The 27,052-nt window shown below is 41.0% G+C and overlaps 1 protein-coding gene across 4 annotated transcripts in view; it reads right to left on the bottom strand.

Annotated features, from left to right (window-relative positions):
- Positions 1-27,052, bottom strand: part of DOCK3 (dedicator of cytokinesis 3) — a 1,203,328-nt gene that overhangs the window by 805,060 nt on the left and 371,216 nt on the right. The window contains exon 1 of one of the 4 annotated variants that reach the window (XM_029599544.1): positions 20,853-21,036. The exons of the other annotated variants lie outside the window; for them this stretch is intronic. Coding sequence (XP_029455404.1) covers positions 20,853-20,942 — 90 coding nt within the window. The 5' untranslated portion in view covers positions 20,943-21,036. Of the gene's footprint in view, positions 1-20,852; positions 21,037-27,052 lie in introns of those variants that run through there. 4 annotated transcript variants of the gene reach the window in all.

The raw sequence follows: 27,052 nt of genomic DNA, 5'->3' as shown, positions 1-27,052 counted from the left end.
AATATATTTTTTAAATTATTTGTTTATTGATATTTCAACAATTTACATTGAAAATTGAACATTGAAATAAAGAAAGAAATCATTGCAATACACACAAAAATCTCCTAATCTTTAGGAAAAGGAAATAAAATTTTTCTCATAATTATAAGAACAATGGGAGAACCAACTATATTTAGCAGATTACAGGAAATCATTAAACAACTTCCTCATGAAAAACTCTGTGTTGTGTACCCACTCTAACTATCCAACCCTCATAGTTCTGGGAGTTTAAGAGTCCAGATACTGACGGAGCTGCGCTGGGTCCGTGAAGATATATCTGTTATCTTGATATAAAAGAATGCATCTGCACGGGAACCTCAAAAAATATTTAGCTCCACGAGTGATCACTTCCTGTTTCATTATCAAAAACTCTTTCCTCTTTTCCTGCATTTTCTTGGTTATGTCCGGAAATATTCTTATTTGATAGCCATAGAATAATACATTTTGTTTTCAAAAAAACTTCTTCAATATGTTATCTCTGTCTGTAGTTTGTACAAACGATATTAATAAAGTCGCTCTATTCTCAATCTTTGTCTCATATGATTTCTCCAGAATCTCAGATAGGTTATCTGGCTCTTCAATATTTTCTCTCTTCTGTTCCTTTTTTTCAGGTAGGTAAATCATTTTTGAAAATACAGGAATAGTTACTTCAGTATATCCCAAGATGTTCTTTAGGTAACTTATGAAAAAGTCCTTAGCCGTCATCCATCTTGATCTGGGGAAGTTCAAAATTCGTAAATTGTTTCAACGTATTTCATTCTCTAAGAAGTCCATACGTTTTCCCATACTAGTTTCAGTTTTAATAAAATTATACTGAACCTCTTTCACTCCAGCAATCTCAATTTCAACTTTATCTATTGTTTTTTCTACGGATTGAATTCTTTTTTCCAAACCATCTGATTTCTCCATATTTTGCTTTACTGCTGAAGTTAACTCACAAATTGCCTTATTCATGCTTATAAGAACTTTCCGAATTTCTTCCAAGTTTAACTTTTCAGCAATCTCCACCGGCTTCCCCACAATCACCTCAATTCTGGGCTCCTTACCTCTCCCTTCTATGAGGCCAGCCTCTCCGTTTCCCTTCTGAGTTGCTTCCTCTTTAGCTCCCCCGGAGCCCACAGCGGGGCTCTCCGAAGCAGACGGGTTCCCTCCGTCACTTCTCGGGGAGTCAAAAGTCCTTGGAGCTGATTTTTGTTCCATCAGATTAAGCTGTTCCTGCCCTGGTGATCCTGGGGCTCGAAATGGCCTTGCTGGAGCTGTTGGATCCCGGGGGCTCAAAGATGTTTCGTCGGCCTGAGCGTCTGATGGCCGCTCTCCAATACAAACGCCAGCGGCCTCTCCTTCCGGGTCCTGGTGCACAAGTCCGAATGCATCGTCGATTCGTGGCTGCCTCATCGAGGAAATAGGAGTTGAGGTAATATTTTCAAAAATCCTTGCTTTTCTTTTCATATGAGGCATCTAGTACCAAGAAATACTCGACAAGGAAAAAGAATTTCAAGAAATTAAGCAAGGCGCCACAGAGCCGAGGTGAATTCGTGTCACAGAGTGGCAGCCATCTTGGTTCTCTCTCCCTAATAAAAGAATATTTTAAAACTACTGATAGAGTTTCTATTAATTAAAATCATATACATTGTTTACAAATTCCCAAACACCAATAAAATATTTCAAAACAGCACATATATCAAACAACACCCAATAATTAAAACTAATAAGCATTTTAAAAAGCCCCTGCTGTCCATACGTGGGAGCTCTTGATTGATACTGTCGAAGATTAGGAGGTTATCCTCTCTCTCTCTCAAATACATACTCATGTGTCCATTCTCTCTCACACATACACTGTCACATACATACACATTCATGCTCTTATACCCACCATAACCTCTCGCTCTTACAGACACTGACACACTCTCAGACTCTAAGACACTCTCTCCCCCTCCACACATTCATCCCCCAACACACACAAACTCTTACTCTCCTGGATTTTCTCATACACACTCATGCTCTCACTCTCACTGGCTCCCTCACATACACACAAACACACACACCCAGGCAAGCTCCCAATCATTCTCACACACACAAACACACTAACCCCCAGGCAGGCTCCCATTCATTTTCACACCACTCCCTCACCATCCCCCAGGGCATGCACATATTCATTCCCACACACACACAGACCCCCAGGCAGGCACCAATTCATTCTCACACATACATACACCACACACAAGGCAGGTACCTATTTTCACACATACAAACTCCAGGAAGACATCCATTCATTCTCATACACAGACACACCCTCAGGCAGGCACCCAAGCATTCTCACACATACACCCCCAGGCAGACTCCCATTCATACACATGCACGCACTAAAGGCAGACCCCCTCTCTTTCTTTTGCCAGCAACTTCGGAGCCTCTCTCATTCCTCTGCTGCCACTGTCACTGCTGCCGCATGGCTATTGGGGAGGCGCTGATTGCTGCTACTGGCACTGAAGCCCATTCTGCTGCCTCCTCTGTGCAGGCCCCGTGGGTTTCCACTTCCTCCATGCTGATCTCGTACATTGTGAGATCGGCATAGAGAAAGTGCTACTCTCGCACATTACCAAAGATTACATGTGGCAATCAGTAAAAAGTAATTTTTTTTTTTTTTACTTTTGCTGTCTGATCTTAGTTTTCTAATCAGCTGGTCACAGGCTTTTTTGTTCCACCTTCCCTTTCTTATTTTTTTGCCAATTCCTTTTATATTGTCTTTTTTCTATTTCTTTTCTCTCCATCTATCTTCTTCCCTCAAACACACAGTCAGGTTCTCATTCTCACATGCTTTCTCTCTCTCACACACCCACAGGCTCTCACTCTCATATGCTCTCTCTCATATAATCATTCGTTCACACAGTCTCTTCTCTTGCACATGCTGACTCTCACACCCCCAGGCTCTCTCTCACTCCCACATGCTGTCTTGCTCAAGCACAGGCTCTCACTGTCACATGCTCTCTCTCAAACAATCATTCATACACACAATTTCTCACTGGCACATGCTGTCTGACTCACACACACAGGCTCTCTCACTCCCACATGCTGTCTTGCTCAAGCACAGGCTCTCGCTGTCACATGCTGTCTCTCTCACACACACAGAGGCTCTCAAATGCTATCTCTGCAAACATGCAGTTCCTCACTCCCACACACAGTCTCTCAACTCACCCTCACACACACACACACAAATCTCTCAACTCATCTCATACAATCTCTCAACTCATCTCATACACATACATACACACAATCTCTCAACTCATCTCATACACACACACACACTCTCTCTACTACAGGCCCTCAGCTTCTCTCTTGCCTTTGGGCCTCCTCTTCACGGGTCGCCGCAGGATGGGCTCTGCAGCAGCCCTGATCTTCTCGAGCCGCCCGCAATGTGGGATCCACAGCAGCGGCCCTGCTACCGGGCATCCTCCTTTTCTCAGGCCGCTGCGACTTGGGATTCGCGGCAGCCCGTAAGCAGTGCTCCTCTTCTGCACACGGCTGATGCTTCTCCTCCTTCCTGCCCGCGCGGCTCTGGCAATGTTTTCTTCCAGGGGCCGCACGGGCAGGAAGGAGGAGGAGCACCTGCACGTTTGGATGTGACCTTTTTCTTCGAGCCGTGGTGACATGTGCTCCACCATGGCCCTGCCAATCTTCCTGTGTGTGTCCGGCACACAGCACAGCGGTAGTTCACTGCTCAGCCGCCAGTGGGATGAGGTCCACCGGTGGCTGCATTGGCTCCCCCGACCTCCCCGGGTATACCACTTGCTCCGCCCCCTCACGTGCCCCAGGCTTGCGCAACACACTGGCACACTGCAGGCAACACACTAAAGTGTCGCGACACACGCTTTGGAAAGCTTTGCTCTAGATACTAGGTGAACAAGAAGCACGCTAACCGAACCTCCTGTGCTTCCACTGTTGCTTCTCTGCATTCCAGTAACCTTGCACCATCAACTCAAGACAGTGAGCCCACCAACCCAGAAGACTTGCATCTGTCATGAGCACCAACCAATCCGGTGTCTCCAGGGAAACTCCCTTCTTGAGATGATCCTCCTGAAACCACCAGTGCAACTAAGACTTCACCTCCAATGGCAGAAGCAGCCTCACCACATAGTCCTGTGACTGCGGGTTCCATCGGGAAAGTAACATGCTTTGAAGAAGTCACGTATGTGCCCTTGCCCAGGGAACTACTTACAATGTGGCAGCCATCAACCCCAAGATCTGTAGATAAGACCACACAGTCAGGCGAATAGTGTTTATCAGCGTTCAAACTCGAGCCATCAACCTTTGGATTCCAGTCTCTGGCAGAAATACTCTGCCCTGCTTTGTATCAAAGTGAACTCTAAGATACTCCAGAATCTGAGCTGGCTGCAAATTGCTCTTGGCCAAATCCACAACCAAGCCTAGCTCCTTTAATAATGAAACTACCTTGTGAGAAGCCCGAAGATTCTCTTCCACACTCTTGGCTCAAATAAACCAGCTGTCCAAATAGGGGTGAAACAGAATGCCATCTTTGCGTAAGGCCGCCACTACCACCACTATGACCATAGAAAAGGTCCTGGGTGCAATGGCCAGTCCGAAAGGCAAGGCCTGAAACTGGTAATGATGATTCAGAATGGCAAACCGTAGGAAGTGCTGATGTTCCTGGTGAATGGATATATGCAGAAATGCCTCTGTGAGGTCCAGAGACGTGAGGTATTCCCCGGCTTAAACTGCCATTATTACAGAACACATCATTTCCATGCTGAAATGAGGAACTCACAAATGATAATTGACTTCCTTGCGATCTAGTATGGGTTGAAAGGACCCTTCCTTCTTGAGCATGACAAAATACATGGAATGTATAACCACAAGCAGAAGCAACTCCTCTCATTAAACAAATACAAATAAAAAAAGAGAGGAAAACAATCACTATCCCTCCAAAAAACTCATCAATTGCTACTACCAGAAAACAATGATATCATAGTGTAATGCCTTATTGTTTTAATCCATTGTCTCTCGCCCACAATGGGCCCCAAACAGTATCAGCTGTCACTGCACTGGTTGTAATCATTTATCATTGTCTCTTTTAAATGTTTTACAACTTATTACCCCACATTTTTTTATTATATCAATTTAATATACTAAAAAATCATTTTTGTGTCCTATATGAAAAGAATTAAAAATACTTAGCTCCCAAACTGGCGTGGGGAGTGCATAATCCAGGCAGTAGGATTGCTCCCAGGGATGGGGTTTTGACTGTGTCATAGGGAGCATAATCCAGTTACCTGTACCTGGAGTGATGGATCCACTGGTCGGGGGCAGGCTGTTTGAGAATCAGTGGTCCAGGATAACATCAGACCAGTGAGTGTTCTTTCCATCATCCATCAAAGATACTGAAAGAATCTATTGGGTGCCCCACCAAATTGCCTTCCAAGCCCATTTTGGGGGCCAGTAGTACATCAGAAGTTACTACTAACGGTGCTCTCCTCCCTCTCTTAATGGCCAGAGCAGTCAAGCCTGTTCCACCAGGGCAAAGAGGACAGGGTTTTACTCCATATACTTAGTGATTCCAAAGAAAACAGGAGGACTTGGTCCTATCCTTGACCTAAGGGCCTTGAACAGATTTATCAGAAAGGAAAAGTTGAAGATGGTTTCCCTGGGCACCTTGATCCCCTTTTACTAAAAGGGAACTGGCTATGCTCCTTCATTCTGAAGAACGCATACACCCACATTGAGATCTTCCCAAGTCACTGGAAACATCTCTGATTCATGGTGAGAAAACAGCACTTACAATATCGGGTGCTGCCATTTGAGCTCATGTCAGCCCCATGGATCTTTACAAAATGCCTGGCCGTGATGGCAGCGCACTGCTGCAGGTTAGGGGTGCATGTTTTACCTTATCTGGACGATTGGCTGAATAACAGCGCATCTCAGCCAGGGGCCATCAAGTCCATGCACTTGAACATCTGGGTGTTAGATTCACTAGAGTTTGTCATCAACTACCCAAAGTCCCATCTCAGCCCGTCCCTTCAATTGGATTTCATAGGAGCCCTGCTAGACATGGATCAGGCAAAGGTCTTCCTGCCTCACCAAAGGGCTATCATCCTGATGACCACTGTGGTAGATATTCAGCAGAGCCAGCAAGTGTCAGCCTGGCACATGTTGAGGTTGTTGGGCCATGTGGCCGCAACCATTCATGTCACTCCCTTGGCACGATTGTACATGTGAAAAGTACAATGGACCCTAAGGTCACAGTGGTGCCAGGCCACGCAGAACCTCCAGGATCGCATCTGAGTCAACTTTCCCCCTCCTGTCACAGAGGATAGAATGTGCCAACGTTTCAATATACTAGCTATTACTTCCATGATTTTTGATGAATAAGGAATCGAACATATAACTCTAGATGGAGCCTCCTTCTGATATTGTAATAAAAGGTTATCCCTATTGGCATACAATGCCCTTTTGTAAGCTCTCTTAATAATGGATTTAGCATATCCACGAGCTACAAACCACTCAGTCAATTGTTGTGCTTGAATCTTGTATTCAGTGGTGGAAGTACACAATCTTCTATAACATAAAAATTGACCTGTAGGCATATTGTCATGCATTTGCCTGGTGTGAAAACTCTGATAGTGTAACGGTGTATTTGTCAGTTGCTTTTTTTTTATAAACTGTCATGACCAATCTATGATCATGAATATACACTGACATTTCCAAAAATGTTAGTTTTTATTCTGAGTTACCGTAAACCTCAGATTAGAATCACTTACATTTAACTCTTCCAGAAACATTTTTAACTCATCATCACTCCCTTGCCAAATGAAAAACAAATCATCAATAAACCTCTTCCATGTGATAATCTGAGAAAACCACCTAGACCTGTATATACATTTTTCTTCAAACAAAGCTACATACATACATGCCACACTTGGTGCCATGGGAGATCCCATAGGGATACCTTTAGTCTGCCAATAAAAGTTATAGTTATAACGAAAAAAATTACAATTCAATGCAGATTCTGCAATATTTAATAAAAATTGTAATCTCTTTACTGACAGGTCCATTTTCTTTAATTTCCACTCCACAATCTGCAAAGCATCTTTTTGAGGAGGCAGATTGTGAGGAGAATCAGGACCATGGACAGATCCCTTGTGGATCTTGTTCAGTATGTCAACATGTTTTTCTATGTAAAGAATTTAAGCATCCTAATTTGGCCTATCCTTATAAACTACCGGAGTTGTTTTCATGTAAATCAAGTGGAGTAGTCTATGCGGTTATTTGTCCCTGTAGGTTTATTTATATTGGACAGTCCACGAGAGCTATTCGATCTCGTATTATTGAACACAGGAGTAGAATTAAAGCTTTAAAAGAACACGCCCCACTAGCAGATCACTGGGTAGACTTTGGACATACAGTGAAAGATATTACATTTTATGTGATCAAAAAATTATATCTACCGAACAGGGGAGATTTGTCCTTAATGTTGAGAAGGATAGAACAGCGTTTTATTTTTAATTGGGGGACAGTAGCGCCAGGAGGTCTTAATGGACCTATAGAGTGAAACGCGTTTTTTTAGGCAGCTGCAGTTGTGTTTGGTATATCTGCTACAGGTGGTTTGAGTCTTGATAATATAGAGAGGTTTTCCCTCTAATTATTGTGTTAATGTGGTTTATCAGTGTGCCTTTATATTGAGAAGGGAAGAAGGGTAACGTTACCACATTATGACATGTGACTATTGACGGTGAGGATGTCAGTTCCGGTGGATAGTAAGTAGACAAGATGGCAGTGTGGGTTGAGGGTGATGCATAAGGTAAGATCTCTTCAATTTGAAATACTGATGCTGTTGCCTGTTTGGTTAACAGATAATCGCGTTGAAATTATGCAGATTATGAATCACTGATTAAAATGAAGAGTTGACGAGTTGTTGCATTGAATTAAACTTGAGGGCTGATGCATTGAATTAAACTTGTGAGATTGCGATTTGGTTACTGCAGGTTAGTATGGGCAGTATTAAATGAATTAAGTGAAGTATTAAATGTTTCTCGACAGGCAGGATGCCTCTACCCCTGCCAGACCAGGCCCTATACAAACTACCCTAACCGGATTCTACCCACCAGCAACAATTGTGACCCCGGAGTATCCCATTACAACGACGGATATTGAGCAAATATCCACGCTGTCGGGAGAAACAAGTCTAAGTCCCGGGGGCCAAACAACTCCCCCACCACCAATGTGCGCCGCAGAAACCCACAGCCTGGATTCACCCCTTTTTCAGAAGGCGTTTTTAGGGGAGAGTCCGATAGAGGAAGTCTGTGTGGAAAAAGAAGCTGTGCAAGGGGAAGAAGGAGAGGCGTCCCAAGTTTTGGATCAAAGAGCTGGGGCAATAGGAGGAAGTGGTGCTACGCCACACGGTGATCCTGCGTCAGACCAGGGACTTTTAAAAAAATTAATGAATCCATCTGCCTCAAGTGTTAAGTTTGAAAAAAATCAAAAAGTGTCATTAGAAATGTTGTGGTCAGCAATAATGACATTACATCAGAATGTAGAAAAAAATGAGTAGTAATATTAGAGATGTCCAATCCACACTGCAAAACTTAAGCCCCTTAGTAACAAATAATGGATAGACTCTCAAAAAAGTAGAAACAGATATTATTCAAATAAAAGATGTTCAAACGTCTATAATAAAAGGAGAGACCATGCTATCTAGAAAGGTTGAAAACTTGGAAAATTTGATACGGTACTCTAACCTTAGGTTTGTTAACTTCCCTAAGTGTAGCATGGTCTCCCCTGTGGAACAGTTACGAAACTATTTTAGTGAAGTTTTGTCTTTGGCTCCAGATAATCTTCCTCTGATTAAAACAGCATATTTTTTGAATATGAGAGCACAAAATCAAAATTTAAACCAATCATTGCAGGAGTCTCCATTAAATGTCACTGATTTGATAGAGTCGTCATTTAGTACCCAGATAGAGATGAGGGGAACTTTAATTGTAAAGTTTGCCCTGACATCGGATAGGGACAAGATATTGAAGAAGTTTATGGAAAAGAGATCCTCCCTCTATCTGGGCCAAAAAATATGGGTCTATCCTGATGTGACAAAAGATACCCAGACAAGAAGAAAAAAATTTATTGCCTTGGCTGGATTGGCTAGAACATTTGGAATACAAATAAATATAAAATTCCCGTGTAAATGTTTAATGAAGGCAGAAGGAATAAAATATGTTTATTATGATCCTTTAGATTTAGAAAGGTTCCTGGAGGAACGCAGGTCACGAGATGGTGAACCAGAATCCTCAAATTGAAGTTTGTTTGATTTAATTAAAGTTGCAATACTTCTGTTTATATTAGTAAATTTTACTTTAAGGTAATTATGTACAAATGGGATTTGTTCAACAGGCTCCAAAATTTTAGGGTCTATCAGGAAACCAGGAAAATTTAAACTTTACCTTTGCTTTTTATTTAAATAATAATCTATAAATCCAATGTTTCCAAAAGATTTCATTTCTGTTATTGTAAATGAATACAAATTGTTTTTCAATTTTTTCTTTGTAAAAAATGAAAATTCATAAATAATTAAAAAAAAAGTTTCTCGATAGTTTATAGTTATAATTGTGTTTGTTTTAGGGTAAGTGTGGAAGAAATATTTTGGAGTGTACTATTTCGGCTAGTCCCTGAGGAAGCCCCCAACAGGGGGTGAAACAAAGATCTTTGTCGGACCAGATAAAAGATATGAAATTCTTTTGTGATCGGGAGGATCATATACAAGACATGAAATTGGTGGATTATTAGGAGTGGACATAAGATTAATACTTGGGATAATTAGAGAACAATTCATCAATGAGAACAAATAGCAATTTGTTAATGAGAGAGGTTATAAGGTATTTGTGAAAAAAAGAAATAAGTTTGAAATTGTTGATTTTCATGTCACAATGTTTACATGCTTGATATGGTTTTAAAGTGGTATGAATGGGAATGAATATGTTTTGATTAGATAGATTTTAATTGTCTAGATAGAATGTTATATATTGGATATGAATAGAACTGGTTTCATGGATTACAAACTGGTTAAAAGACAGGAAACAGAAAGCAGGACTAAATGGTCAATTTTCTCAGTGGAAAAGGGTAAACAGTGGAGTGCCTCAGGGATCTGTACTTGGACCGGTGCTTTTCAATATATATATAAATGATCTGGAAAGGAATATGACGAGTGACGTTATCAAATTTGCAGATGACACAAAATTATTCAGAGTAGTTAAATCACAAGCAGACTGTGATACATTACAGGAGGACCTTGCAAGACTGGAAGATTGGGCATCCAAATGGCAGATGAAATTTAATGTGGAAAAGTGCAAGGTGTTGCATATAGGGAAAAATAACCCTTGCTGTAGTTACAAGATGTTAGGTTCCATATTAAGAGCTAGCACCCAGGAAAAGGATCTAGGCATCATAGTGGATAATACTTTAAAATCGTCGGCTCAGTGTGCTGCAGCAGTCAAAAAAGCAAACAGAATGTTAGGAATTATTAGGAAGGGAATGGTTAATAAAACGGAAAATGTCATAATGCCTCTATATCGCTCCATGGTGAGACCACACCTTGAATACTGTGTACAATTCTGGTCGCCACATCTCAAAAAAGATATAGTTGTGATGGAAAAGGTACAGAGAAGGGCAACCAAAATGATAAAGAGGATGGAACAGCTCCCCTATGAGGAAAGGCTGAAGAGATTAGGGCTGTTCAGCTTGGAGAAGAGACGGCTGAGGGGGGATATGATAGAGGTCTTTAAGATCATGAGAGGTCTTGAACGAGTAGATGTAACTCGGTTATTTACACTTTCGAATAATAGAAGGACTAGGGGGCATTCCATGAAGTTAGCAAGTAGCACATTTAAGACTAATCGGAGAAAATTCTTTCACTCAATGCACAATAAAGCTCTGGAATTTGTTGCCAGAGGATGTGGTTAGTGCAGTTAGTGTAGCTGGGTTCAAAAAAGGTTTGGATAAGTTCTTGGAGGAGAAGTCCATTAACGGCTATTAATCAAGTTTACTTAGGGAATAGCCACTGCTATTAATTGCATCAGTAACATGGGATCTTCTTAGTGTTTGGATAATTGCCAGGTTCTTGTGGCCTGGTTTGGCCTCTGTTGGATACAGGATGCTCTGCTTGATGGACCCTTGGTCTGACCCAGCATGGCAATTTCTTATGTTCTAAAATAAAATTTATATATTACTTTTGCACAAAAAGATATACTCTCTGGGTATAGTATGAGTTGAGGGACAGAGGTTACTGTGTTGTGTTATACATCCCTGTGTGTTTAATACCCTGTACAGGACAGACAGCAAGCCAGCCTCAGAAGACCTCACCCGGCATTGGGGTGAAGGTCTTCTGTGCACGTATCCTCCAATTCCCTTAGTGGCAAAAACTCTCTTGAAGCTTTGCAAGTTCAAGGGGACTATGATCCTCATAGTCCCATATTGGCTGAGACAGGTCTGGTTTTCATTCTTGCGGGAACTGTCCATTCAGAGGCCAATCAATCTGGGGACTTCCCTAGATCTCATCACACAAAATCGAGGCAGATTGAGCATCCCAACCTCCAGACCATGTCAGTCTCAGCCTGGATGTTGAGAGGTTAGTTTTGCAACCACTCAATCTTTCCAGATGTTCTACGGTCCAGGTGGCTTCTAGAAAGCTTTCCACTAGAAAGTTCAATGGACTGAAATGGAGGTGGTTTTCCATGTGGTATGAGCAGAAGGCTCTAGGTCCGTTCTCCTGCCCCAAACAAAAACTACTTGATTACCTTCTACACCTATTGGAAGCTGGCTTGAAAATCAACTCTATTAGAGTTCATCTGAGTGCAACTGGCACATGGCACATACCACCATGCTGAATATGGTATACCCATCTCTGTATTGCTTATAGTTGTACATTTCATGCGAGGCCTGTTTCAATTGAAGCATCCCCTAAGGCTTCCTGCTGTGTCTTGGGACCTCAACGTGGTGTTTGCTCAACTGATCAAAGCTCCTTTTTAGCCACTGCACACCTGTGACCTGAAGTACCTGATCTGTAAAGTCATATTCTTGGTGGCAGTCACCTCAGCATGCAGGGTCCGCGCGTTCCAGGCCTTAGTTACTTATCCACTTTACACCAAATTTTATCATGACAGGGTGGTCTTGCGTACGTACCCTAAGTTGCTGCCTAAGATGGTGATGGAATTCCATCTTAACCAGTCCATCGTTTTTCCCAGGCACCATTCATACCAAGGTGGATGAGCCCTGCATGGTTTGGACTGCAAGTGAGCCTTAGCCTTCTATCTAGAGTGGATAGAAGCCCAGACAGTCCACCCAACTTTTTATTTCTTTTAACATGAATAGATTGGGCATTGCCAAATAGACACTATCAAATTGACTGGCAGACTGCATATCCTTCTGTTATGCCCAGGAGGGACTGCATCTTGGGGATCATGTCAAGGCTCATTCTGTCCAAGCCATGGCAGCATTGGTGGCCCACTTGTAAGCAGTTCCCATGGAGGAGATCTGCAAAGCTGTAACATGGAGTTCTCTCCACACATTCACATCTCACTATTGCTTGGATAGGGATGGCCAACACGATAGTAGGTTTGGCCAATCCTGTACTTTGGAATCTGTTTGAGGTATAGAACCCAACTCTTTCCTGCCTAGTGCCCGATATTTGGGTTCGATCTGTCTCCACCTCTTGTTACTAACAACACAATTATTGTTGTGCCCGTTGGCACCTGGTTAGGTGTTTATTGGTCCCCTTTTATGTTGGGGGACAACCTGTAGCTAGGGATTCACCCATGTGTGAGGACTACCATCCTGCTTGTCCTCGGAGAAAGCAGAATTGCTTACCTGTAACAGGTGTTCTCTGAGGACAGCAGGATGTTAGTCCTCATGAAACCCGAGCACCACCCCACAGAGTTGGGTCTCTCCTGTTTTTTTTATTTGTGTCTAATTCTATGTTATAAGAATGAAGAGGGACCCCACATGGACGCATGGTGTAGGGATGCTGGGCATGCTCATTGTAACAAGTCAAATTTCTAGAAACGTTTACATAAGTTTTCCGTGTCAGGGCGCTATCTGATATCATCACCCATATGTAAGGACTAACATTCTGCTGTCCTCGGAGAACACCTGTTAAGATAAACAATTCTGCTTTACTTTTTCAATTGTAGTAGGACTAGTGGGCACACCATGAAACTGGCAGATAACAGATTTAAAACAATTTGGAGAAAATATTTTTTCACTCAAATTACAATGAAGCTGTGGAATTTGCTGCTGGAGGGTGTAGTTAAGGCATCTAGCAAAGCTGAGTTTAAAACAGGTAGACCAGCCGCACTTACCCTGGGCCCCGCAGGATGCCGCTAATACACTCCTAGCCTGTTGCACCACGCCTCCTCCTAGGCAATGCACTTGCTGCAGCTTTGAAGACCCCACGGCAGGAAAGACTGATGGCGCAGCCTGATGACATCAGTGTGACTGGGTATTTAAACCCCAGCTGTGCTCCTAACAGATCCTCCTGCCTTGCAGTACATGTTGCAACTCCCTGTGCCTTATCTTGCTGTTCCTGTTCCTGCCTCTTTATCCTATCTTGCCTTATCTTGTTCATGCCCTTGCCCTGCGCCTTGTCTCACCCTGTCTCATCTGTTTTGGCTAGATTGCTGGCATTGACACCTGCTTCAGATGCTGACCTCGCTTCTGTACTGCCGCCTGCTTTAACCCTAGCTTGGCCCTGGATTCTGACTGCCCAGACCTTAGCTTGAACCCAGATACTGGCTACATGCTACCAGCCCTGACCATTGATCCCATTTGGATTTCTACTGCCTGCTCCTTATGTGACTTTTGCTTAAGCCCTGCCAGCCCCTACAACCCAAAGGCTCAACCTGAGGAGAACGGGGCTGGTATTGGTGAAGCTCTAGTTCTAGTTCCAATAAGAGTGAGTCAACTAGTTGTTGGAATAGGCCTAGCAGGTTTGCTGCCAAGGCTGCGCCAAGCACACCACAGCCCAAGGGCTCATATCCATGACAATGAGTTGGCTAATGTTGACTGAGGATGCTGTTAAGATAGCATTTACAACTCCTGAGAAAGAATAAGCCATAGTCATTGTGCAATGTCAACATCTAGTGACTGGATCTGGGGCTCGAGATTGCAGCATTCTGCAAAGAGCTCTGATCAATGGCTACCTGTTTACTAAAGTTAAATTGGGAGGTTATATAAAAAGGAAAAAAAATCCTCAGGCATTTTCACATGAAGGCTCATGGCGGTCAGTTAAAAAAATAAATTTACAGATCTGCTGTTGGTTATCGGTAACCTTTTATTAAAATCAGCCAGCGTACCTGAGAAATGATTGGTAGCCAATGTAATGCCCCTTTTTTAAAAAGAGCCTACAGAGGAGATGCAGGAAACTACACTTCAATGAACCTAGTGTTGATGCCAGACAAAATGGTGGAAGCAATCATTAAAAACAGAATTATTGAGCATTTGGATAAACATGATTTAATGAAGAACCACCGACATGGATTAAGTAAAAAAAGTGCCTTAGTATTAGAATACTTTAGCTGTATAAATAAACTTGGTTGATACAGCCAAATGTAGTAATGCAGAGGTTAGAACAAAGGAAGACCAGAATTCAAATCCTGCTTCCCTCACAGACACTCCTTATGACACTGGACAAGTCTCCTATTATCACTTGCACTGTAAGCTCTTTGGTGTAAGGATTTAATGAACATGAATTACTAATAATATTGTAAGCCATCTTGAGTATTATTTGGAAGAGCAGACTAAAAATCTAAATTATTATAAAAGTAAGATAAAAATACGTTTTCCCAATGGCAAGAGGAAAAAAGTGGTGTCCCCGAGGATCGTACTGGGATCAGTATTGTTTAACATATTCATTAATGATCTGGAAAAGGAAGCAATGAGGGACATGATCACATCTGCAGATGACATAGAAGTATTCAAAATAGTTACACTAGCAGACTGTGAGAAATTACAGGATGACCTTGCAGTAATGGGGAACTGGAATCTAAATGGTAGAGGAAATTTAATGTGCACAAGTGCAAAGTGATATACATAGGGAAAAATAATCTTAGCTATAGGTATACAATGTTAGATTTCATATTAAGAATTACCATTCAGGAAAATGACCCTGGAGTCATTGTGTACAACACATTGAAATATTCAACTCAATGTGCACCAATGGTCAAAAAAAGCAAATAAAATGTTAAGAATTGTTCAAAAAGGAACAGGAGAGAAAACTGCAAATATACCGCCTGTCTACATATCCATACTGCATTTAGAGCTTGAGTATTGTGTGCAGTCTACTCACCTCCATTTTAAAAAAGGTATTTCAGAACTAGAAAAGGTACAGAGAAAAACTACAAAATAAGGGTTATGGACCAACTCCCTTATGAAGAATAACTTAATAGGTTTTGATTCTTCAACTTGGAGAAGAGACTTAGAAATGATAAGAAGTTAACAGGGAAAAGTTACTTATCTTTTCAAACAGTAATAAAACTAGGGAACATTCTGTTAAACTAATTGGTAGCAGATTTAAAGCAAATTTAATGTATTTTTTCAGTCAATGCACAACTGAGCTGTGGAATTTCTTGCTGGGGGACAGAGTCAAGCTGAATTAAAAAATAATTGAAGAAGTTTTTGGAGGTTAGGTCCAATAATGTTTATTAATCAGGTAAAGGGCCAGCTCTAGGGCAAATAGTGCCTGGGACTCTTTTCAGCCACAGTGGGATGGGATCCGCCATGTCTATGCCAGGACTCTCTTCGGCTATGGCAGAATCGGATATGCAGTCGCGGCATGGGTGATGCAGCTCACAGCACCCTGGGCAACCACTCAACTCACCCTGCCCAAACACCAGCTCTGGACGTTTTGCAAGTGAGCAACAGGGAACTGATCTCCCAATTAGGATCTGTTGGGTACTTCCAAGTGACTCAGATTGGCCACTATCAGAGACAAAATGCTGGGCTCGATGGAGCAAAAATCTGACCAATATGACATTTCTTATATGTAGTGCTAACAGCACTGGCTACAACTGCCAGCTATTTTTCAAACGAATAACATTGCTTGACACATTCTACTAAGTGCCAATGACTGATGTACTATGCAAATTGCTGCCACAGTTCTCAAGAGCTAAACAATTTTCGGTACCTTATGTTTTAAATATCAGAGTTGTCTACCAAATCCAGTAAGTCCGAGAAAAGGGAAAAAGAGGAAATCATAATGTACATGCAGCTGTACAGGCCACCTGCTGCATGCAATTCTAATGTTGACAGTTCAGCTTGCTTTTCATACTCCCTTCTCAGTCAAGTGATTTGTTTCCCGCCAGCAATGTGTCTCCATACAATTTCTTTTGTTTTTGCTCTGAGTGGTTATTGAACAGAAGGAAGATTTTGGAACATGATGTACTATTTGTGTTGGTTATCTCAAAGATTCTCTTCAGATTTCTAGCTTGTTCAGTCACAGGAAACTGTTCAGAGCAAAGAAATGCCCAATAGAATATATTCCACAACTGGGTTAATCTGTCAATAGAAGACATCCTTTAATGTGTCATAAATAGCTCATATTTATGAACTAAAGATTTCTCTAAGGGTAGGTGCACTAGGACACTTTCTTCAAAATTATTAGTAGTTACTTCACAAAATGTACTGGTGTTTAGTAAATTGGTACCTATACTAAATATCTCCTGTTAAAAAATAACATTTAGATATGGCTACCTTTTAGACACACCAAGCAAATTTAGTGCACACACATACAGTAAATCATGGACCCTAGCTTCCTATGATTCTGCCATGGCAACAGCAGTATAACCTATCCTTGCTTAAGAATCTGCTGTTCTTTGAAGAACTGTAAGAAAGCAACAACCCTGCAGTCAATTTCTCTGCCACTCTGGGTGGTGACAGTGGTCAGTCAAGCCTTCTCCACACTCACATCCCCACTATCACCTTCATCATCCCATCATGATATGAGGCTTTGCAGATAGACTCTGGAGCAACAGAAAAGGTAGTAGAAGCAGTCAGTCTACCTACAAAGCCTCATATTATGAATCTTTATTCTAAAATTTACATTTTATTGAAAAAGTCATAATATCTGTCATATCCTATGTCTCTCTCTTCTCCTCTAAGGTATACATGTTTAGGTCTGCAATTCTTAAATGATAGGTAAGGCCCTTCATTTTCGGTTTTTATTTTTTTCCTCAATAATTTAGCAGTGTTAATTCAAACTAACAAAAACAGGATAAAATCACTGAGGTAAAAAAGTAATTGTTTTTTCACTGAGTTTCTGCCATTTGTTTGGTTATAATAAACAGTGATAAATTCCCAGTGAAAATAAAATAAAAACTGAAAACAAAGGTCCCTATTTAGAAAGTTTAAGGTTTGTACTTTGCTCCATTTTATCCGTCTTCTATTAGATTGCCTGTATTCCACGCTGTACTCCTCCATTGAACTCTGGGACCTGGCAACACCTCAGATAAAGTCTCAATGGTTTTTACAGAGAAACTAACATCTCATTTCTTTTTTTTAGCACATTTCAAATACTTTATGTGAAAAGTGATATTAATTTTAATGTGGACATCTGTCCATTTATGTCACAAGAGCTTTCCAGACAATGATGCTGAATAGCTGTGAAACTCTCCAACATAAGAAATGCCATTCTAGGCTAGCTAAAACAGTGTTTCACAACCCTCTCCTGGAGGCACACCTAGCCAAACAGGTTTTCAGGATATCCACAATGAATATGCATGAGATAGATTTGCATCCCCTAGGTCTCCAATGTATGCAAATCCATCTCATGCATACTCACTATAGCAACCATGAAAACCTAACTGGCTAGGGGTGCCTCCAGGAAAGAGTTGGGAAATAGTGGCATAAATGGTCCATCCAGCCCAGCATCCTGTCTCTGGCACTGGCCAATCGAGATCACAAATACCTGATGGGATCCTAAGGAATAGATCCAATCTTTCTTGCTCATAACCAGGGACAGGCAATGGCTTTACCAAGTCGACATAGCTAACAATGGTTTATGGACACATTTTTGAGCACTTGTCTAACTTTCATAAATTGCTCATTTTTTCCAGTCTCACTGCAGTGAAAACTTGCTGCAGATCTTAGGTATAAATCTTACTTTCTAGACCAGAGCTGGCCAAACTCAGTCCTAGAAGGTTGCAGCCCAGTCAGGTTTTCAGCATTTCCACAACAAATATGCATGATATCTAAGTACATGCACTGCCTTCTCTGCATGCAAATAGATCTCATGCATATTCGTGTGGAAATCCTGAAAACCTGACTGGGATATGGCCACTTCTGTTCTAGCTCCTTGGCAATATTTACAAATACACCGAAGAGAACTAAGACAGATCACAGTGGTAGAACTGCTGGCGTCTTTCACCACTCAAAGAGGCCGATGCAGAAAGATGTGCTCAACCAAACGCACAGCTTTACCTGCTCGTGAATGCACATTTTCTGTGCACAAGACTTACTGTTGATGCAATAAGGAATTTTGCATGCAGAAAATGTGCATTCCAAAATGTGAGTACTGCTTAGTGCCCTCACACAGAAATCCCATACAAAAGAGGGCATTAAGCATTACTCCCTAATGCAGAGAGGTGAGCTGGCTTAACCCGGATTTTCTTAACACTGGAAACTTTAACTCCTGGATCAGAGATGGAGTTAAATTTCCAGTGCTGCAGTGCTGGCACATACAACAAAAAAAAGTCATTCCCACTCCAATGCCACTTAGCCAGATAAGTATGATTTAGCTTTTTTTTTTTTTATTCTCAGCACGGTCTCTTTCTTCCCTGGATTACCCTCCCCCCACCCCAAGTTAAAATGATTATTCAGCCTATGCCACATGCACATTTTAACTCAGTCTACACACTTTTTAACTCCTGATGCATTAGCATATCATTAGCTTGCTGCATTGGGAGTTAAAAACTATTTTAATCTATGCATTAAAACCATGCACTGAAAGCCAGCACACAGTTCCTTAACATGAAGATTATTGCATCTGCCTGAAAGTTAGATCCTCTTACAACTACATTCTATTGGTCTAATACTTTCTAATCCACATTGCCACTTTAGGACCCACAGCTGCCAAGCTGGTTTACAAGTCTCCTGTTTGGAATAATATCCAAAGCCTTTTGTTCCAGAAAAAATAAACTAAAATAGTTTTGGAGCTCTGCTTTTAAAATACATTTTCCCTTCATTTCTACTTGCAGCAACAATCTCTCAGTAAGACCTCAAATTATGGGGCAGATTTTATAAAATTACGCGCAGGCAAACAAAAGTATGCCGGATTTCAATAGATACGTGTGTAGCCGCACATATCTGTTAAAATCCGGGGTCGGCGAGCGCAAGGCTGCCCAAAATCGGCACGCGCCGCGCAGCCTGCCTCTGTTCCCTCCACCCCCCCACATCTTCCCCTACCTAACCCACCCCCCCAGCCTATCTAAACCCCCCCTACCTTTGTTGCACAAGTTACGCCTGCCTGAGGCAGGCGTAACTTGTGCGCGCCGGGCCGGCCGCCGGTGCGCCATGGTCCGGTCCGGGGGCTGGTCCGGAGGCCACGGCCATACCCCCGGAACACCCCCAATGACGCGCCGGCCGTGACACGCCCCCGACACGCCCTCCCCAGGAAAGCCTCGGGACTTGTGCGCGCCGGCAGCCTATGCAAGATAGGCTCGGTGCGCGCAGGGGGGGTTGGGGGTAGGTTTTCGGGGGGTTACGCGCATAACCCTTTGAAAATCTACCCCTATATGTATACGGAAATTTTTTTTTTTTAATTTATAGTTTATTAAGATTTTTAAACAAGCTTAAATTGTAAAAAAAATCAATAAGAAAAAGTTTTACATGTCAGGTAAACATAAGGCAATATTTTTATCACACTAATACATCAAAATTCCTAGTCCCCATAATGGGAGGATTCTAGCAGGAAAAATTAAAAAAATGTAAATATATATTTTACAAATACAGGAGATTTATTACTTCATTGAACAGCTTTTTATACTTCAACCTTCTTTAGCTGCCAGAAAGGATTCCAGATGGGCTGGGTCCTGGAAAATAAATTTATTTTTCTGGAGTACTACTGAGCATTTACAAGGAAATTTTAAAAAGAATGTTGCTCCTAGTGATAAATCTGGGATAGGGAATATAATATATTTTAGCGATACTCGTCGTCCACACTTGAGATTGACAAAATTTCCATTAGATATTTCCTAAATAATTCATATGCAGATATTAATCTGGTAACGGGAAAATTCAAGAGCCTTAAATTTCTTACTCTAATTATATTTTCCAGATTTTCTAGCTGTCTTTGAGTTGTTAAACTATCTTTAATAAATGAATTATTTGCCATTTGTAACACATTTATCTGTGATGATACATTTTTACCAACTTCCTCTATATGAGTTATACGTTTATTATGCTTTTCTATATCACTTTTAATCTCATTACATATTTTATTATTTTGAATAATTGAAGTAGACAGCTTTCTGTAGTTCATTAATTGCCTTCCAAACATCCCCCAGCATGACATTTTGGGGGTCAATAGGGTCTGATCCTACTACTGGTAGTCTCATATCCCCCTGTGCCCCTAATACCTCTGTATCCCCACCAATAGTGGTTATTACAGAGTTAGTGTTTGATGTTATCACTGTACTTGTCAAACTTAGGGGAGTGGAGAAAGGTACACCATGTGATTGTTGGGGTTGCTGCATTAGGCAGGAGCTCTCAGGGGATTCAGATAAAAAAGATATTTCTGAAATTAAATTACGGGCAGTTTGACTTACTTTCCTCAAAACATGGGAGTCCATTGGTCCTCTAGCCGTAGAAACAGCTGGTAAAGATGTCCAAACCTTGGTTTTTCTTTTCCTCCCCATATAAATTAGAGGAAAAAATTCTCGATAAGGGGTGCATCCCTTTGGCGCGTGGCTTCGGTTGCGTGCCGGCGGCTGCGTGCCACACTTGCCTCGAATTTATTGGTGTTCCTGGCCCCAGATGATGACATCACAAAAGGGGCGTGGTTCGGGCCATTTTTGGGTGGAACACAGGCTCCCAGGTAAAATTGGAGCCTCGATAACGCTCCCTCTCACCTTGCCTTTCCTCAGAGAGGTTTCTCCACCAATTCCTCCGAGTTGGCAGCTGCACTTGCCTCGAATTTATTGGTATTCCTGGCTCCAGATGATGACATCACAAAAGGGGTGTGGTTCGGGCCGTTTTCGGGTGGAACACAGGCTCCCAGGTAAAATTGGAGCCTCGATAACGCTCCCTCTCGCCTTGCCTCTCCTCGGAGAGGTTTCTCCATCAATTCCTCTCCAGAAAATTTCTTTCCTTCTGCTTCTATTACCTAAATTATGACTGATATGACTACTATATCATAAAATGCATGCAACTTTAAAAGTTACAGTCATTAAGGGGCACTCTATACCTCTGTCATGGATACTGTATACATAAATCCAGCATAACAAAATCAGAATGAAAACAAGTGAAACGCATTGGAACTGTGAAGATGATGCCTCCCTTATAGGGCAGCAAAAAAAAAAAAAAAAATCCAGCTCTGATTTTGCCTGCTTTTATCTATGGACCTATGGATAGTTCCAATATCTATTAAAAAAAAAAACAAAAAACAGAACTATTAGCTCACAGAGGCTGTGGTTGTTTGCTTTTGACAGCATGCACAACCACAGAAGAGAAAAGAGAAGCATTCTCCTTGCCTCGAGCGTTTGTTCATGTTTGAACTTCCTGGACTGTTTCCCAGGCATCTTCTCCTCTCTCAACTCAGTAGGCTCAGCCTGACCCTCCTCCCTCAATGGCTCAGGTGATCTACAAGCCCTGCTTGCTGTAGCTGCCTCATGATTTTCCTGCCTGTGTGATGCATATTGACACACATGGCCAGGAAGCTGACACAGCACACATGCCATGATACCATGTGCCTGAGCTTACCACCTTGGCTTACCATCCTGTCTGCTGCTGCAGGTAAAGTGCCTCCCTCTATCCCTCCCATCACAGTCCCTCAGCTGTCTCAGTTTCGGGACTTTCATCCTGTCCCTCATGTTTGGGGCAACACTGGCGTGCCCCCCCCCCCCCCTCCTCCGGACCCAATGCAGCTTTGCCGCTGCTACACTTCTTTACTGTCGGCCCCCCTCTCTCCCATGATGGGCAGGTCTCATCTCAATCTGGTCACCTATCACAGGCTCAGTCAGTCACCTCATACTGCCATGTGTTTTCTGTCATCCCTCCTGCTATTGGCTGCTGTAGCCAGAGGAACCAAGAGTCAGTTTATTGTGTAACAAAAATTAAAGAAAACCAAAACCACCTTAGCAAGTTGGTGTTATGTACAAATCATGTGGTATATAAGTGTAGAGACTCCCATTTTTCCCCTTAACCTCCCTTGCTGCCCATCCATTTATAACTAATTTATAAAGCATGTGTGTGTCAGTGAAGGATATGTGAGAGGGAGTGTGTGTCACTGACAGCATGTCAGAGCATAGCTGTGAGAGTAAGAATGTATGTGAGAGGGAGCGTGTATATGATAGCACATGTGAGGGCATATGTTAGAGAGGGAGCATGTGTGTATATGTTGTCTGTGTGTCCGTCCATGTAAAAGAGAGGGACTGAGTGTGTGTATGAGAGAATATATGTATGTGTATATGAGTAAGAGGAGAGAATTTGTGCATCACCTTTTCCTCCTCCCATTCCCCAATAATCCATAACAATTGTGAGGTGATTAGAAATCAAAAGTTCCCAGTTATGGAAAGCTGAAGGCTTTAAAATCTTTATTAGTTTAATTTGAGTGTTATTTGATGGGTCTGCTGATTTGAAATATTTTATCTATTTTATTTATTTAGAATTTTTTATATACCGATAATCGTTTGGAACATCTAATCGGATTACAGAAAATGTAATGTAGCCACTGGCTTTAAAATAAACATCGAACATTGGATAATAATACAAATGCGAGAAACAAACAAAAAAACCAAGGGGAGGAATTAACTATAGGATAAAATCAGAATTAACTATAGGATAAGATAAGATTTTACTGGTGTTTGGGAAATGTTATAACATTTTATAAGTTTACATAAGTTTTTAATTATTGGATGTTCTATTCAGCAGCTGTTTAGAAATATTAATTCTTTTTATCAGTATGGTTTTACTATTATGATTCATGTTTTATATTTCTTGATTTTATTATTTGATGTTTTATGAGAAATGGTGACGTTTCCGTTTTTCCATTATTGATGTTTTATGAGAAATGGTGATGTTTCAGTTTTTTCATTATTGCACTGCATAGAATCCGGCTTGTTGGGGGTTTCCAATTCAGTATATGTTTGCATGTTTCTATTTAAATTTTGTGGTCTCTTTATTCTATATTTGGCAGGGGTCTATCTGTATTCTGCCTGTGTGACTGTGAAGAGGTATTCTGCTAGCATATAGCTTATATGTAGGAAATTATAGCATCTTAGCTTGTTCTTTTCTCATAATAAGAGGTGTATTGGTGTTTTAGGGCTTGGTGTAATATTTGCATTGTTGTATTTTCATGGATAATACTGTTACTGTTTGAGTGCTGGCAATTAGTCCTATTTTGCTATGGGAAGTTTACTATATTAGTACACTCATGACTTTCTGAAGGCCAAGCCTATACCCAATATATGTTATAATAGGCCTAATATATGGGTTCCAAGTAACTTTATATAAAATATATGCAAATTTATGCAAAAGAGGGGGAAAAGAATAATCACCACTACACCCTGCTCTCAAGTGTCCACTCATGGTCTGAGGAAAAGTTGGCAACCCTATTCTGAAAGCTCTGAAACTTAGAATAAAATCCTAACTATGCATGTCTTTGGAGAAAAGACCTGATATATACTTGACTTAATAGACTTTCAATATTCCTTACAGCAGCAGATAACTTGATTAATCCTCAAAAATTCTTTGACTCACCAAGTTAATAAATTCATCAGTCTACAGGAGTCTGTTAACTGAATAGAAAATCCCAGTGGCCACATGAGAGCTATAAATATTTTCTGCAAGGCCCTTTGACATTTAAAAGTAATAATATCAATGTTATGAAAAAAAAAGCTCTCTTTCTCACTGAGAGCTAGTCTGCTGCCAAGTACTAACCTGGAAATTAGGTCACATCCAAAGACATTAGGATAGTAACATAAGTCTCAAACATTACAGAGGGTTCTGATCTATTATCATAGAAGAACAAAGCAAACAAACCACACTGAATACCACCACTCACAAGAGTTTCTGAAACCTTGACTCCCTCTACCTTGAGGAAGGGAACCAGGGACTAGAGTTAGAAAAGGAAATTCAAATAAATAAATAACATGGCATTGTTTATTTAATTGATTTATATTCCACTTTCCAGGCACTTCAGAGCGGATTACATTCAGGTATTCTGCGATAGCAACACACAACTATCTCAGTATCTGTGACAGGGTTAACAAATTATTATAATACACTTATTTCTAAATCCAGTTCTTGAAATCCTAAACCAGTCTGTTTTATAGCATTTGTACATGAACATTCATGAGATATTCTTGAATATAGAACCTGATTCATTTGCTTATTTTCAGTACCCTGTTAATATAACTTGCATTTGAGGAACTGCTGCTATTACACCTAACCCAGAAAGTACAAAAATGCTGTCAAACGTTAATATTTTTGTTTTAAAAAGATGATGGGCCTGATTTTCAAAAGCATTTACACATGTAAAACTGGGTGGTGAAGAAACAGTCGAAGAACACTGGACCGAGAAGAGTTGAGGAGCTCCGCGTGCGGCTCGCGCACAGAAGAACAAGACTGAAAGGAAAATAGTGCCGCGCGGGAAAGTATGCGCAGGCTCACACAGAGCAAAGCTCTGTCTGCTAGGGGAAGCTCCGCCTCCGCCGTCCCTGAAGACGTCCCCAGACAGCATGGCTAATTCAACCTGCTTACCTGCGGGAAAATAACTGTTTAGAGGACAAAAAGCAGTGTTTAATTTTGCTGCAATGCATTCAATTTCAGAATCAGAAACTTCACTAGAAGTATCTCAGAGAGCAGAAGAATTAGGAGAGTCAGGGAGAGAAAGTGAGTCAACCTTCCGGAATTTACTTAGAATTTCTTCCAATTTTTTTTTTTTAATCAAAAGAGCTGGCAAAATTCTCACATTTGGTTGAAACCAATAGAGATTCAGTTGACTTAGAGATAGAATGATCAGCAATAATTTTTTTTACTATATAAAATTTTCTAGAATTATTCCCACAGCATTATTAATTTTTTATTTTTTTTTTAGCAAAAAATCTTTTTTTAGCATAATTTCAGAGGGATTTATAAGAAATGTAAACAGGTGCAATAACATTCTAAATCAGAATCTGACTTAGATTTCTGCCAGTGGCGTTCTACTCTGCATACTGCTTGTTTATGCTAAGAGCAGGAGTAAACCAGAGCATATTATAGGGGTAAATAAGACGTTCAGACACCATTTCCTCATAAGTATTCACTAAAATATGTTGAAAGGTAGTCACTGCATCACTAGTATTAGACGGGTCAAAATTTACCAGTTTATGCATTGATCCTGAATGATAGCAGAATCAGTATTCTTGCATGATAAAAAAGGAGATGGACAAGGCTTCACCAGAAAAACATTACTGCAAATAGATAATTTACAAGAAAGTAAACAGTCCGACCAAGAAATTGGCTGACTAGATGCCCAGGGAGAGGCATGACAGGTGAATGCTGACGGAACATAAATGAGAACAAGCATATTTCCCAAGTTAAGGGTAGGCTCATTGATAGCAAGATTACATCAGAAGAGGCAACTGCAGAGGGATGCAACGAGTTAGAATCGAGACGAAAATTAAAATCACCTAAAACTATAATGAAATGTGGATCAAAAAGGGTACATGATAAAAACTCAATTACTGGTGACGGATTATGCACGACAGATCCCAGAGGGCAATAAAATAAGCAAATGCTCATTTGAAAGCATAGGAGCAAAACTTCAAACAGGGTTGCCATGTCACATTGAGAAGTTTTAAAAATAAATCCTTTTTTGTTAAAAATCAGGAGGCTCCCACCCCATTGGCTCAGACAAGGCTTCGAGATTGCAGTATTACCATGTCTGACTGAGAGAGCCAGGACTCAGTAATGCATAACAATCAGGAGCATTATCCAGGAGAAAAAAAAAATCGGATCTTTACAGGAGCTAGACTGTGTATCAATTAATGATAAATTAAACAGTTGAATCTGAATAGAATTACCTTGAGACTCTTTCCTGACAGGAACTATAAAACAAGGAACACGAGAGAACTTAAGATATTTAGAATTATTAAGGGAGCCATACCTTCCATGACCAGTAACCGTAGGGATAGAAAAAAACTTGATACAGAGGCATAAAATACAGAGAATGAAGAAATAAAAAATAGAGAACCCACCAATAGCAAGAAAGACCTGGGGCACGACAGGACGCGCATAAAAGGGAGCACAAAGGGGGAGGCCCCTTTATCGCGCTCCTTCATGCTCACTCCAAAAACCTAAAACGTACATGTGTTTTTTGCACTAATGTGCACAGTTTGAAAATTTCCCCTTGTTATATATGGGTTTTGCAAAAGCTTTAAAAAGAAAAAAAAAAAGTCTAGGGACAACCCAAAAAGAACTACAGGACTAAATTCTTATACTCAGGCAAAAAATACAGAGATCAATATTCAAGTAGTTTGTCCAGCTTAAGTTTATGACTTAGCCAGATGTAGTGTTGTTTACTTCACCTTGATGGGGGAGGGAGGAGGGGAGAAAGTAGAGAGAGAAAGGGGATTATTAGGGAGATCAGAGGTATAGGATATTTATTTTATTTTAATAAAGGAGGAGTTGAGATACTGGGAAACTTGTTATGTGTTGCTGTTTCCTAACATGGGCCTGGATTTATCAAAATGCGGTAAGTACCGCATGCGATAGCAAAAGGGGCGTGTTTTATGCTAATATAGAATGTATCACATTTTGTGATAAT

This window comes from Rhinatrema bivittatum, chromosome 4 (assembly GCF_901001135.1).
Source record: "Rhinatrema bivittatum chromosome 4, aRhiBiv1.1, whole genome shotgun sequence".
Taxonomy (NCBI): domain Eukaryota; kingdom Metazoa; phylum Chordata; class Amphibia; order Gymnophiona; family Rhinatrematidae; genus Rhinatrema; species Rhinatrema bivittatum.
The sequence above is the reverse complement of the archived record's forward strand: the minus strand, read 5'-3'. Positions and strand labels throughout refer to the sequence as shown.